Genomic DNA, 13,130 nt, shown 5'->3' on the forward strand with positions numbered 1-13,130 from the left:
GTGTATAAATGCATAGCCAATAGCCAATCGTGTTCTGAAGGGGTTAAAATCTGATGTACCATGAAAGGATAAATTGAAACATAAAAGTATCCGCCCTTAAGTATCTGCCCTTATTAAAACGTGTATAAATGCATAGCCTATCGTGTTCTGAAGGGGTTAAAATCTGATGTAAGTATCCGTCCTTATTATGCAAGTATCCGCCCAAGTATCCGCCCTTATTATGCAAGTATCCGCCCGTAAACAGTCCGCCCTTGTAATGTAAGCGCCCTTAAACATGCACGGCCTCGTGAACGTGCGGTGCGGGGCGGTGCGGGGGCATGTAAGTTAATATTGTTTAAAGTGCGCATGCGCTAAGCTTTGCATAGCTCAGCTGTTTAATTTCGGCTATTTTCGGAGTGTCCGCTGCGCTTGCGCAGTAGAGAGCGGACACTATGCGATGGCCCAGCTGCGCATGCGCAGAAGAGAGCGGACACTATCCGATAGCGGACATAATACGATAGGACACCGGCAAACATCCGCCCATTTTATAAATCCGCCCCCTCGAGCATCGGGAGCCTGTGACAGACTATTACATGAATTGCGCAGGCGCCGTTTATACTTCTTCGTCAGCTGTTCTTCTTTGGAGACTTTCGGCGTCTCCATTGTCCTCCTTACTGCGCAAGTGCGGCGCCTGCGCAGTACGGAGCGGACGCTATCCGATGTGGGGACACCCCGAGGTGCGTCGTGACGTTAATTCATCGCGCTGCATATCGGCTCACTCGTTGGGAGGAGGAAGATGGCGGCTTCTATAGAGCAGTTGTTGAGTTTACTGTCCGGTCTGGAGGAGCCTATAGAAGAGTTGAGGAGTCTAAAGACCGCGACACTTACCCTGCCGCTCAGCACCCTGGCAGAAAGTCTCCCTGCTCTGCGCCTGGACGTCATCTTTCGCCTCATGGCCAGTCCAGACAGGTGATGGCCGTTCTCTGCCGTCACTGGGGGGCGCTCTTCATCTCCATTGCATCAAGGCCGTCGGCCCTTCCACCGCCACAGGGGGCGCTATGCCTCTCTATGTCCCAGAAGACATGGCAGGGGACATATAAAGCACACAAATGAGGAGCTGTGACCACTGGTACCCCCCCCCCCATACTCCACGACAGGTGACCTATAAATCCTTATATCCTGACACTGAGGAGTCCTGAAAGAGGCCAAATATCCCCCATATCCTGTCATCAAAGATTCATGACAGGTGACATCTATCCCTCACATCCTGACATGAGGGGCTGTGAGGATTCATGATTGGTGACATATATTCTTCATACCCCAACATGAGGGGATATGACAGGTGACATATCCTCCATATCCTGAAATTGAGGCGCAATGAAAGGTGATGTGTATCTCCTATATCCTGTCACCAAATATCCATGATAAGTGACATTTATCCCTCATATCTCAACTTAAGGAGCCATGACAGGTGACCTCTATCCCTCATATCGCGACATGAGGGGCCATGACAGGTGGCATATATCCCTCGTATTGCAACATGAGCCATGACAGGTGACATTTATCCCTCATATCATGACTTAAGGAGCCATGACAGGTGACATCTATCCCTCATATCGTGACATGAGGGGCCATGACAGGTGACATCTATCCTTCGTATCGCAGCATGAAGGGCTATGACAGGTGACATCTATCCCTCATATTGTGACATGAGGAGCCGTGACAGGTGACATCTATCCCTCATATCGCGACATGAGGAGCCATGACAGGTGACATCTATCCCTCATATCGCGACATGAGGAACCATGACAGGTGACATCTATCCCTTGTATGGCAACAGGAGGGGCCACGACAGGTGACAGAACCCCCCCCCCCCGTATCCTGACACTGATTAGTCATGACGGATGACATATATCAAATCAATATTGGTTGGCCATACACTTTAAAGGTAGAAAAAAGAATTTAGAGTGTGTAGGAGTCCTGCTTCTTTGCTTTTGTGAGCAGTGACAGGGACTGATGGATCCCACACAGTGTCTGCTATAAGTCTATCTAATTTATATGTTGTGTTCCATTTACAGAGAACAAGTGAATCTGTGTGTTGCCATATTGGAGCGTTTCCTTCAGGCCCTGGAACCAATTCACATTGCCCAAACCTATAAAGAGGACCTGCAGAGAGGACTTTATCATCCGGATGATTCAGTAAAGTTGCTGTCAATATCACAGGTGCAGTTCTATTGAAGGATCTATAGTGAAGCTCTGCAATGCAGTTATAATTGATTATGGTGGCCTTGGTAATTTATTGTCTCTCAGAGTTTGCACTAACGTGAAAAAGAACACTAGCCAAATGCATGTTGTGTCCCTGCTGCAGATTTGCCTTTACTGTCTGTCTGTTGAAATTGTCAACAAGGTAGAAAGTTAAAGGATAAGTTTGCCTTTGGGAACATGTTACATGTTCCACCTGTTTTTAGGGTGGAACATGTGACATGTTCCCAGTGCTGCACCTGCTGCCCCCCCTCCCTGTGGCAGCAGTACGGGAAGAAGTCTCCCGTACTAGCTATCACTTTAAAATCAGCGTGGCTGTGCGGGGCTCCGTCCACACGGCTGTGTCATTCATTTACCTGAAAAAAATGTGCATTTATTATTTTTTTCTAAAAGGTGAACTTATCCTTTAAAGGATAAATTCACCTTCTGTATTCAGGATGTAACATGTTACTGATGCATGATGTGCTTATGGGCACTGGCTATAGTCTGTATCAAGTAGAAACAAATTGGCTGCTTGACAATGTAGACATATCACAGCGTGTGCTCCACTCCATCAGCAGGGGCAGTGCCTGTGTACTATTATGCTACGGTGATCTACATATAGTTCCTGGATAGCTGAGGTGCTTTTGGGACTATTCCCTTGTTCTCTGGGCTTAATAATGTTTGATCTTAACCTGCTATGATTGTGTGTGTGTGAATTTATCATCTGAGTGTTATATAGTAATTACATATTCACTAGTGAATACATGATTCATCTGTTTTTTTCAATATTTGTATGGAGTTTTAGAGGGTGGACAACACCAGCAGGTAAAGATAGTAACCTATGTATTATCTTTTTTGAGTTTTTTTAGGTGTGTCCTCAAAAACCACCAAAATAGGCAAAATACGGGTTGCTGGATTATTCTTTTAAATCATGCTCTGTTCTGTAACCCCCTTGTATTTGTGTGTGTGTATAGATTTAGATATATCTATATCATTTTATAAATACATTTGAGTATATATTTTACATAATTTTTTTATGAAGATTAGGTATATTTACCATTAACCCTAATGAAGGGGTTCCAGAATGCTAAAGCTTGTTTGGAACCTTCAATAAACATTTCAACGGAATAAACCTTGCAATGGGATATTATATGCAGTGGAGTGCCCCCATTCCTTTTGTTTCATCTCAGGAGAGAAAAATGGAAGCTGCTATTGTTGAATTTTAGATTCAGATTTTTAGAATATCTAACATGGAACAAGAGCGCAAATGAGATGTTCTGAGTTTCCTCAAAGTGTATACTCATTTCTTGTCAGTTACTCGGGCAATACCTAGGGCATTGTTAAACCCAAAAGCAAACATTTATTATATTGAAGCTTACCAATTCTTAGATGTGATGGCTGTATTAGTTTTCCTCTTAAAGGGGTTGTAAAGTTATTTTTTTTTTTTTTTTTTTAAATAACAAACATGTTATACTTACCTTCACTGTGCAGCTCGTTCTGCACAGAGTGGCCCCGAACCTGGTCTTCTGGGGTCCCTCGGCGGCTGTTTCAGCTCCTCCCCGCAAGCATTTACCACCTTCATGCAAGCTCCCTCGCACGGTGGTGAGTGCTTGCGGGCGCGCTCCCGTGATACAGCCGGCGGCTATAGCCGCTTGCTGTATCACTCGGCCCCGCCCCCCGGCGCGCCGCGTCATCGGATGTGATTGACAGCAGCGCGAGCCAATGGCTGCGCTGCTTTCAATCCATCCACTGCAGCCAATCAGCGACCAGGCTGAGCTGCAATGAAGATGACGAGCACGAGCAGCGAAGATTCGAGGCGTCAGGTAAGTAAAATGGGGGGGCTGGGGGCGGCGGTACTGTCAAAAGTTTTTTCACCTTAATGCATAGAATGCATTAAGGTGAAAAAATTTTTACCTTTACAACCCCTTTAAGGCTTGCTTGCTTCTATTTTCATCTGGTAATCCAGCCAGCAAGTCTTGTTTTTCAAAGCACAAGCAGAATCTCCAGCAGAAAGTATCAGTTTATATGGATGAGACACACAACTTAAGGTGGAGTTCCACCCATTTTAAAGTCAGCAGCTACAAAAAGTGTAGCTGCTGACTTTTAATAATCAGACACCCGCCTGTCCCAATGTTTAGCAATGCAGCTGCACAAAGCCTCCCTCCTTTCCCCCTCTCAGTGGCGCCGGCATTGTATGTGTGGGAACCCTGCTGTGACAGCTTGCTGCTTCACAACCGGGTGCGCACTGCGCATGCGCGAGACGCGGTGTGTGTTGTGAATGGCTGGGCAGTCTTCTGGGACCTGTGACGTGTCCCAGAAGATTGCAGGGAGAGAGGAGAACTTCTGCTCAGGGCTGTGGCGTCAGGAGCGGAAGTGGGAGCTGGGTACCTGTGAAAACTAGGTACCTGCTCCCCAACCCCCCCCCCCCCCAAAAAAAATGACATGCCAAACGTCTGGGGGTCAGGATTTATTAAAGTGGAAGTTCCACTTTTGGGTGGAACTCCGCTTTAACACTGGCAGGGTAGAAAAAAAATAGATTATCTTTTGTTATTCATGTAAAACTTGAAGGGAAAAAAAATTGCTGTAACTGCTTTTAAAGTGAGATCTGAAGTTTGGCTTCAATTTGTTAGTGGTTCCAAATAAACTGGATCGGCATAAACAATAAACATTTAACCCCCCCCCCGGACAATGCTGCTGTGCCTCCTCTGCTCATCCCTCCAGAGCTGCACTTCACTAATACAGGAGGTGTGTTGCTGGCTAGATAACCAGTTAAAAATAGTGAAAAAAGCTAAAGAAAACTGACGCAGCCATCACATCTAATGATTGGTAAGCTGCAATATATTACATTTTTATAATAGCCAGGTAACTTGTATTGTTTAAATAATATCAATAGCAGCCCCTGTAATTCTCAGTTTATTTTAATGGATTAGAATGTTTCACTTTCAACTTAGTGATTGTAAAGGCTTAAAGTGGATGTAAACCAGACAAAATTGTGTACCTTGTACAGTATAGGATTTCATGTCATCTGTGCCCAGTCTTGCCACAAAAAGTTAATCCAGTTCTGAGCAATCCTCTTATCTTTTATTCAGTGAAATATAAACTGTCAAACAGAGAAATAGATGTCTGTTTCTCCCCCTTGCTGTGACTGACAGGTGATTTTACATATCTCATGCAGGAATGCGAGAGAGACATTCTGTGTCCTTCACATCCCTCCTCCTTTCTTCTCCAGCTCTTCCAGGATTGGCTGCTCTACACCTCAGCATGATTGGGCATGCTGAAGTCATGTGGTGACTCTCCTGGGTTTTGACTGGATGTTGGTGATTATGGGGCATAATCCACAACACCAGCAGAAGTTCAGTGTAAGAAATACACAGGAGAAAATATGTTGCCAAGGGGAGTGTAGAGGTGGGCGGGGAGTCTACTGACATCATGACTCCGCCCACCGAGCTACGGACAACAGATCGGCCCACATAATCTGCATTTTTTTCAGGTCTCATAATAAAGAGGGGGGGGGGGGGCATTTGACAGGTAAGGATACATGCAGGAGGCATGTATATCCTTATAGATAACCACTATGGCAGTAGTTTAGAAAGGATGAGAGTGGGTTTACATCCACTTTAAAAAAAAAAAAAAAAAATTACAAAAAGGGTTATACATACCTGCTCTGTGCAATAGTTTTGCACGAAGCAGCCCCGATTCTTCTCAGGTCCCTCTGCTGGTGCTCCTGGCTCCTCCTCTTCTAGGTCTGCCACCATAGGAAGCGAGTTCTTTTTGTGGCACACCTATGGACTCTATCCCAAGCCATACTGCCTGTGTCTATAGATACAGACAGCAAGGCTTGGCCCCTCCCCCACGCTCTCCTCAGAGGCTGTGATTGACAGCAGGAGGAGCTGATGTCTCTGAGCCAGTGAGAGGGGAGACAGCACAGCGCTGTATGCAGATTGGGCTCAGATACGTATTTAGTGGGGGGGGGGAAACTTGAATTATTTTTTACCTTAATGCAGAGAATGCGTGAAGGTAAAAAACATTTAGCCTTTACAACCACTTTAATATTTAGAGTTCTTCCTCAAGCAAAGTGCTTTGTAATATCGTGTCTAAAAAATACATTGAAAATTTCTGTCCATTATGTTGGCCAGTAAGAAGGCAAAAAGTTTGATATTTTTTTTATTTTTTCTTTGGGCAAGCGTATGCTTCATTGGGAGAATAGTTTGCATGAGCCTCATACTTTTGGGAGAGCTACTTCAAACATGTAGGCTGCAACATTTAAAATAGGAGATGAAAGAAATATAATCTAGTTTTTTTCTTGCAGGTTGGGAGAATTGTGGAGAGTTCAGAGGCTATAACAGAGATCCTTAACAATCTGGAGCTTCTGAAACAAATAATCATGTGTATTGGCGGTGACAAGATTTCTGTGGCAAGGGAGGTGAGTGCTGCCAAAGGAAAGAAAAATCTTTAGTTCAGCCTTGCACTTTGCAGCTTTCTTTTCTTGCCTACTTAAAATCTCTGTAAATAGCTGCACTGGAATCAACAGCTTCACATGTTAGGCATCACCATAGCTCCCATGATTTCAGGCAATCAAAACTTTAATCTATATTGTAGGAGTGAACTAGGAGCATGCACCTGTACACGAATCCGTTTCTGTGACCTTGCTGTCATTGACGGCTGCAGATCTCAGACTAATGCTAACAAACCAGTCATTGGGGACAAAGTAACCACCCTGACAGCCAATCATGGTGAGCACTGGAAGTTTATATACAATTAGGGTTGTTGGTTTTAAACCCAACCATGGCACTAACTGCACTGATTTTGTATGTTCTCCCTGTGCCTGCGCGGGTTTCCTCCTTGTACTCCGGTTTCTTCTCAAACGCCTAAGACATGCTGGTAGATTAACCCCTTGATGCTGATGTAACGCAAATATGCGGCTTTTGGCTTCAAGGGGTTGTACCAGGGCCGACGGTACAACTCCTTTAGGGCCGACGGTCAGCTTTCTTGTAACAATCACCGATGCAACCAAGCAGCTGCTCGGCTGTTATTACAAGCAGCAGGAGGGGATTTCGTCTCCCCTTGGCTCTCCGGTCTCACCGGGAGGCCTGAGCGACCAGCCACCGGCTGGCCAGGGAAAAGCCGGAATCGGCTTTGTTTAGGTCTTGGATTTAGTAACCCGGAATGATGTCATGACATCACTTCCGATTTAGGGCACTTTCACACTGGGGCGTCAGCGGTAGAGCGCTGCTATTTTTAGCGGTGCTTTACAGACGTTTTAGTGGTGCTTTTCAGCCGCTAGCGGGGCACTTTTCAGCCACTAGCAGGGTGCTTTTAACCCCCGCTAGCGGCCCAAAAGGGGTTTGCTGGCGCCGGCAGCACTTCCCATTGATTTCAATGGGCAGGGGCACTTTAGGAGCAGTGTATACTTTGCTCCTAAAGCACCTCAAAGATGCTGCGTGCAGGACTTTTTTTTTTGCATCCTTCCAGTGCACTGCTCCAGTGTGAAAGCCCTCAGACTTTCACACTGGAGCGACAGGAGAGGCGCTTTACAGGCGCTATTTTTAGCGCTATAGCGCCTGTAGAGCGCCTCAGTGTGAAAAAAGACTTACTGAAGACTTAAAGGCGCCAGATTTAAAAAAAATAACAGCATTCAAAACAGCCAAACTTGGCATTTTGAATGCTTTTAAGTGCAGAGGAGGGATTTGGGGTCTTATAGATCCCAGATCTCTCCATAAAGAGTACCTGTCACTGCCTATTACTGTCACAAGGAATGTTTACATTCCTTGTGACAACAATAAAAGTGATCAAAAATAAAACCTTTAAAGTGATAGTGTAAAAAATAAATAAATAAATAAATAAAATAAGAATTTTTATTTTTTTTTTAAAGCGCCCCATCTCTTCCTGCTCGCGCGCAGAAGCGAACGCATGAGTAATTTGCACCCGCAAATGTAAACAGTGTTCAAACCACACATGTGAGGTATCACCGCGATCGTTGGAGTGAGAGCAATAATTCTAGCACAAGACCTCCTTTGTAACTCTAAACTGGTAACCTGTAGAAAATTTTAAACCGTCACCTATGGAGATTTTTGAGTACCGTAATTTGTCACCATTCCACGAATGTAGCCAATTTTAAAGCATGACATGTTGGGTATCTATTTACTCTGCGTAACATAATCTTTCACATTACACAAAAAATATATGTATGGGTGTTTGGTGGTTCTGAGTAATTTTCTGGCAAGTAATACTGATTTTAACTTGTAAGCAACAAGTGTCAGAAAAAGGCGTAGGCATGAAGGGGTTAATTGGCTTCTGTTCTAAATTGGCCCTAGTATGTGTATGTATAAATGTGAGTTAGGGACCTTAGCTTGTAAGCACCTTGAGGGTAGGGACTGATGTGAAAGTACAATATACTGTATATGTAAATCACTGCATAAATTGACAGTGCTATATAAGTCCCCGCAATAAATAAAATAATAAACACTTCGCTAGCCTTCTGTGCCCCTCTCTGTTTATACTGACTTCCATGTAGAGAGAAAAAACATAGGGGTTCATTTACTAAAACTGGAAAGTGTAAAATCTGGTGCAGCTGTGCATGGTAGCCAAAAAGCTTCTAACTTCAGCTTGTTTAATTAAGCCCTGACAATCAAACCTGAAAGCTGATTGGTTACTATGCAGAGCTGCACCAGATTTTGCACTCTCCAGTTATAGTAAATCAACCCCATGGTTTAATTTTCTAGTTAAAGATCTACAGTGTTAACATTACAGCGTAAAAAATGTAATTTTTCAGCTTATATTACAGACATGAGCAGGGCATGTATTACGACAGGATGCAAAATAAAAACCTATATGTTTTTAGCTATTTATATTAGTTGTATGTAGGCAATGTAGACCCTCTGGTTATGAATGGGGCTAAAGATACACAAACACTCTTTGTCTTTAAAAAATATATAACATTAACATGGTTACCCAGTCTCCTGTGAAAAAATGAAGTCATCAGCCATAAAAACTGTAGCTACAGACTTTAATATAACAGCCATTCCCCTGTACCAAGATCCAGCAGTGTGCTCAGCCCAGCCGATTTCACCTGCTATCTTCTCTCCTTGGTTCTGGCATCTTAAAGTGTTCTAAAACCCACATCAGTAAAAATCTGTCTGTGCAACATAGCATGCTTGTTATACTCACTGTGGAACTTAAGGGGTTAATCCTCTGCATTGTGTAGAAAGGCTGTTTTATCCTGTATGCACAGATCCTTCCCTCCTGCACTGTCTAGCTGGGGAAAGCCAGCTAACACAGGCAGGGTAGCCAACCTGCACACGCTCAGTTGTGTCTTTTATGCTGGATAGAATAATTACTTGTTCTCAGACCTAGCCAGGTCACGTGATATTGGCATCACACATGTGGGCGTGTATAAAGGCTGAATTGGTAATCTCCCCCTACCTGAACTCTCAGAACTGGAGAAACTGTGCAGTTTATCATGTTACTGTGGTATGCAGATCAGCCAAAAAGGTATATAGTGGCAATATTTTAATGTAAAAAGAAGATTTATAAGCTGAGGGTGGGGGCAGATTAACTATTTTCATATTGCTGGGTTTAGTAACACTTTAACTGTGGGCACCCGGCTGTAATAACTTGTGGCTTTACAGCCGGGTGCCCACTGTGCATGCGCGAGCAACACTGCGCATTATGAATGGTCCCACCCAGAAGACTGGAGGGGGGAGGGAGGAGGACTTCTGCTTCGGATCGCCTACGTGCTCGAAGTGGGAGTGGGTACCTGAAACATTGGGGACCCGCTCACCCCCTTACCCGCTCTTCAATAATGCCAATTCTTCGAGAGGAGCAGGGGACGAATCTATAAAGTGGAACGTTCCCTTTTGGGTAGAGCTCCGCTTTAAGTCATGATGAGCCACTGCAACCAATAAGCAACCTCACATTCACGGGTCTATCAGCAGTACATTCAAATATGGTAGTCGTGAGTTAAAGTGGAGGTCCGCCCACCGCTGCAAAAATTAAAAGCCAGCAGCTGCCCATACTGCAGCTACTGACTGTTAATAATCGGACATGGAGTCCAGCGATGTCGGCACCGCAGCTGATGTTTCCATCAGCTGTCGGGTGCATGACGCCTCCGTTACGGCTTCATGCTGGGAATCCTAATGCTCCGCACCTCTCTCCTACTGGCCCGGCGGCTGGGGAGGGAGGAGGAGGGAGCCCGGGCGGTGATGTCAATACCCGCGGCTGAGGCTCCCGAAAGTGGGAACAGGATACCTGTATTAGACAGGTATCGTGTCCCCCCTCCCCCTCAAATGTGGCACCGGAGAGGGGAAGGAGTACAACGAGCCGAAGTTCCACTTTTGGGTGAAACTCCACTTTAAATTGCTTTATAGACAAATTCACAAGTGGCAGTTTGAGACATAACACCAAACATTCCACAAACTGCTTCACATCAGTTGTTGAGAGTGGAAGTGGTTGCATACAACTTGGTAAAGTATTTTGATGTCATTAACTATTTTGTCTCGATTCGTCTTCCATGGCAGCATCCGAGAGAGAGGCTCCTCCCTGAAACAGGAAACACATTAGTCCACCATTATAAATTTCACAGACTTACCTGCGTGCCTCAGTTTGTGTTTCCTCTGGACCCACAGGAGCTGCAAAAAAAAGTTTGTTATTTTACTTGTCTCTGTGCTAGTTGCAGGAGACCCCCTGCCAGCATCCCATCCAGCCCAGCGGGCCTTGGGAGGGCGAGCAGGAGCAGCAAATTTGAGAAAACTTGCTCTGCCTGAGATTTCACCCCTACAGAGGGGTCTGCAATCATCCCCCCCCAAGCTGCAACAATACACTGGCATTTCCCCCATACCGTTTTGCAATGCTGGTGGAGGGACCTGCTGCAGTTTCCATCTGGGATCTTTTTCCAGGTGTCGAGCAAGACATTGCAGCGTGGCAGAAGTAGCGGGTGTACGGATGCTTTAACCCCTGATCACAGCCGCCGCTGCCGAACGGGTAGGTGCCATACAGCTTCTATGGGGTGGAGAGTGTCCGCTCCCGCCCACCCGATTACCTCCGTTATTGCTGCGATCGGCGTCCTCCGCACCCCGCAGAGCAAGCTGGCTTCTTCCCTCGTGGAGGCTCTGCGGGGTGTACCAAGATGGCGCAGACACCAAAAAAACGTCGCTTTCAGTCACACAATTCCGGTCCGCAGCCATTTTCCTGGAGTTTGGAGACTTCTAGGAGATAACAGAGCGGGGCACTTCCGGGAGGCAGGCATTAAAAAAAAATGTTTAAAAAAAAAAATATAGCAGCAGAGCCTCCCTCCCTAATAGAAACCCAGGAAAGAGGACACCAGCAGCAGTGGCATGTGCAGGTATATCCACCAACCTGCATGTGGTCAGCTGGGGGCGGGGCCGGAGCTTAAGCATGAAGCAGTTAAAAAGGCTCCTCTAAGCAGAGGATCCTGGTGGCTGACCATGACTGACGCTTCTCCACCCTGCCCTGCAGATCCTGCAAGCCAGGACAGCTCCAAGGTAAGCCGGAATACTCCAGGGTCACCCCTGACTTAACCTCACTGCGAAACTGCCTACTTACAGGCAGCTTTTAACTGCCTACCTCACGGGGACCCTTTTGTGCTTGATTTCAGGCAAGGACCCCAGAGGAAAGGGAAGTGAAAAGCAACAAAGCATGTGCTTTGTGCAGCCACCGGTTTTTACCTGAATGGAAAAAAACCCTATGTCAAAAATGCATAGACAAAATGGTGGCCAAAGAATCGCAAGGTTATCTGAAAAATCTGCTCAGCTCTTTCAAAAAAAGAAATAAAGAGCACCATGGCACCACTACGCTCGGCAATTGAGAAGTTCGAAGCACCAACAAGTGCCAGTCAGGCCAGTACCCCGTCTAGCAGCGGGACATGCGTTCATTCAGGTAACGGGGAACAAACAGAATGACAGGAACAAGAGGAGGATTTGGACAAATCTGATCCGGAGGATAGACTTTGCTCTGACTCTGAGGAAGATTCGGCTTCAGAGGGCAACTTATTTCTCTCAGAAGACACGGATAGCCTTCTAAAAGCCGACACGCTAGGTATTAAAGAACAATAAGCCACAGAGCTCACACTACATGACAAGATGTATAAAGGGCTACAACCCAGGAAACCTGCAACATTTCCTGTACACCAAACTCTTAAAGATATCATCAAAATAGTGGGAAGACCCAGAGAAAAAAACTCTTCATACCAGCTGCAGTCAAACGCAGATATCCAATTGCAGAGACAGACACCAAAACCTGGACTAAATGCCCCAAGGTGGATGCCTCTCTGGCAAGAGTCACAAATAAATCTGACTTAGCCTTTGACGACGTGGGTATCTTAAGCAATCCCATGGATAAGAAAATAGAAGCCCTTTTAAAGAGGGCATGGGGAGCAGGGGCTGCGAACCTAAATCCGGCAATAGCTTCCACCTGCACAGCCTGCACCTTAATCTGGTTAACCCTGCTACAAGAACTACTGGAAAGTGACACATCTAGGGAAGAATTAATAAAAAACCATCCTTACACTGACCAGAGCGGCAGCTTTTCTAGCAGATGCCGCAGCTGAAACCTTCAGAATATCTTCAAGGGCCACAGCGCTACTCAGCTGAGCCCGAAGAGCCCTGTGGCTGAAGTCTTAGGAAGGTGATATCCCTTCTAAGAACAGACTGTGCAGAATTCCATGCACTGGAGACCTGCTGTTCGGGCCTGGACTAGAAACGGTACTAGACAGGACGGCAGCAAAGAACAAAGGTTTTCCCCAAACCAAAAAGAAGCAAGGGAAGGCACCCTTTCAGCAATTCAAAAAGTTCAACAAGCAAAGAAGCGCTGGGGACAACAAAACAAAAAAGGCAGGGGCGAATTCATCCTCAAGCCTCCTACCCCAAAGAACAAAAAACAATGACTTTCGT

General features: G+C 45.6%; 1 protein-coding gene across 2 annotated transcripts in view; it reads left to right on the forward strand.

Moving 5' to 3' along the window:
- Positions 1–638: 638 nt before the first annotated feature.
- Positions 639–13,130, forward strand: part of PSMD5 (proteasome 26S subunit, non-ATPase 5) — a 45,857-nt gene continuing 33,365 nt past the window's right edge. Inside the window, exons 1-3 of one of the 2 annotated variants that reach the window (XM_073599563.1) lie at positions 639–948; positions 2,058–2,202; positions 6,533–6,646. In XM_073599563.1, coding sequence (XP_073455664.1) covers positions 776–948; positions 2,058–2,202; positions 6,533–6,646 — 432 coding nt within the window. In that variant the 5' untranslated portion in view covers positions 639–775. The remainder of the gene's footprint in view (positions 949–2,057; positions 2,203–6,532; positions 6,647–13,130) is intronic. The other variant, XM_073599564.1, reaches the window with a different exon arrangement.

This window comes from Aquarana catesbeiana, linkage group LG09 (genome assembly GCF_042186555.1).
Source record: "Aquarana catesbeiana isolate 2022-GZ linkage group LG09, ASM4218655v1, whole genome shotgun sequence".
Classification (NCBI taxonomy): Eukaryota; Metazoa; Chordata; class Amphibia; order Anura; family Ranidae; genus Aquarana; species Aquarana catesbeiana.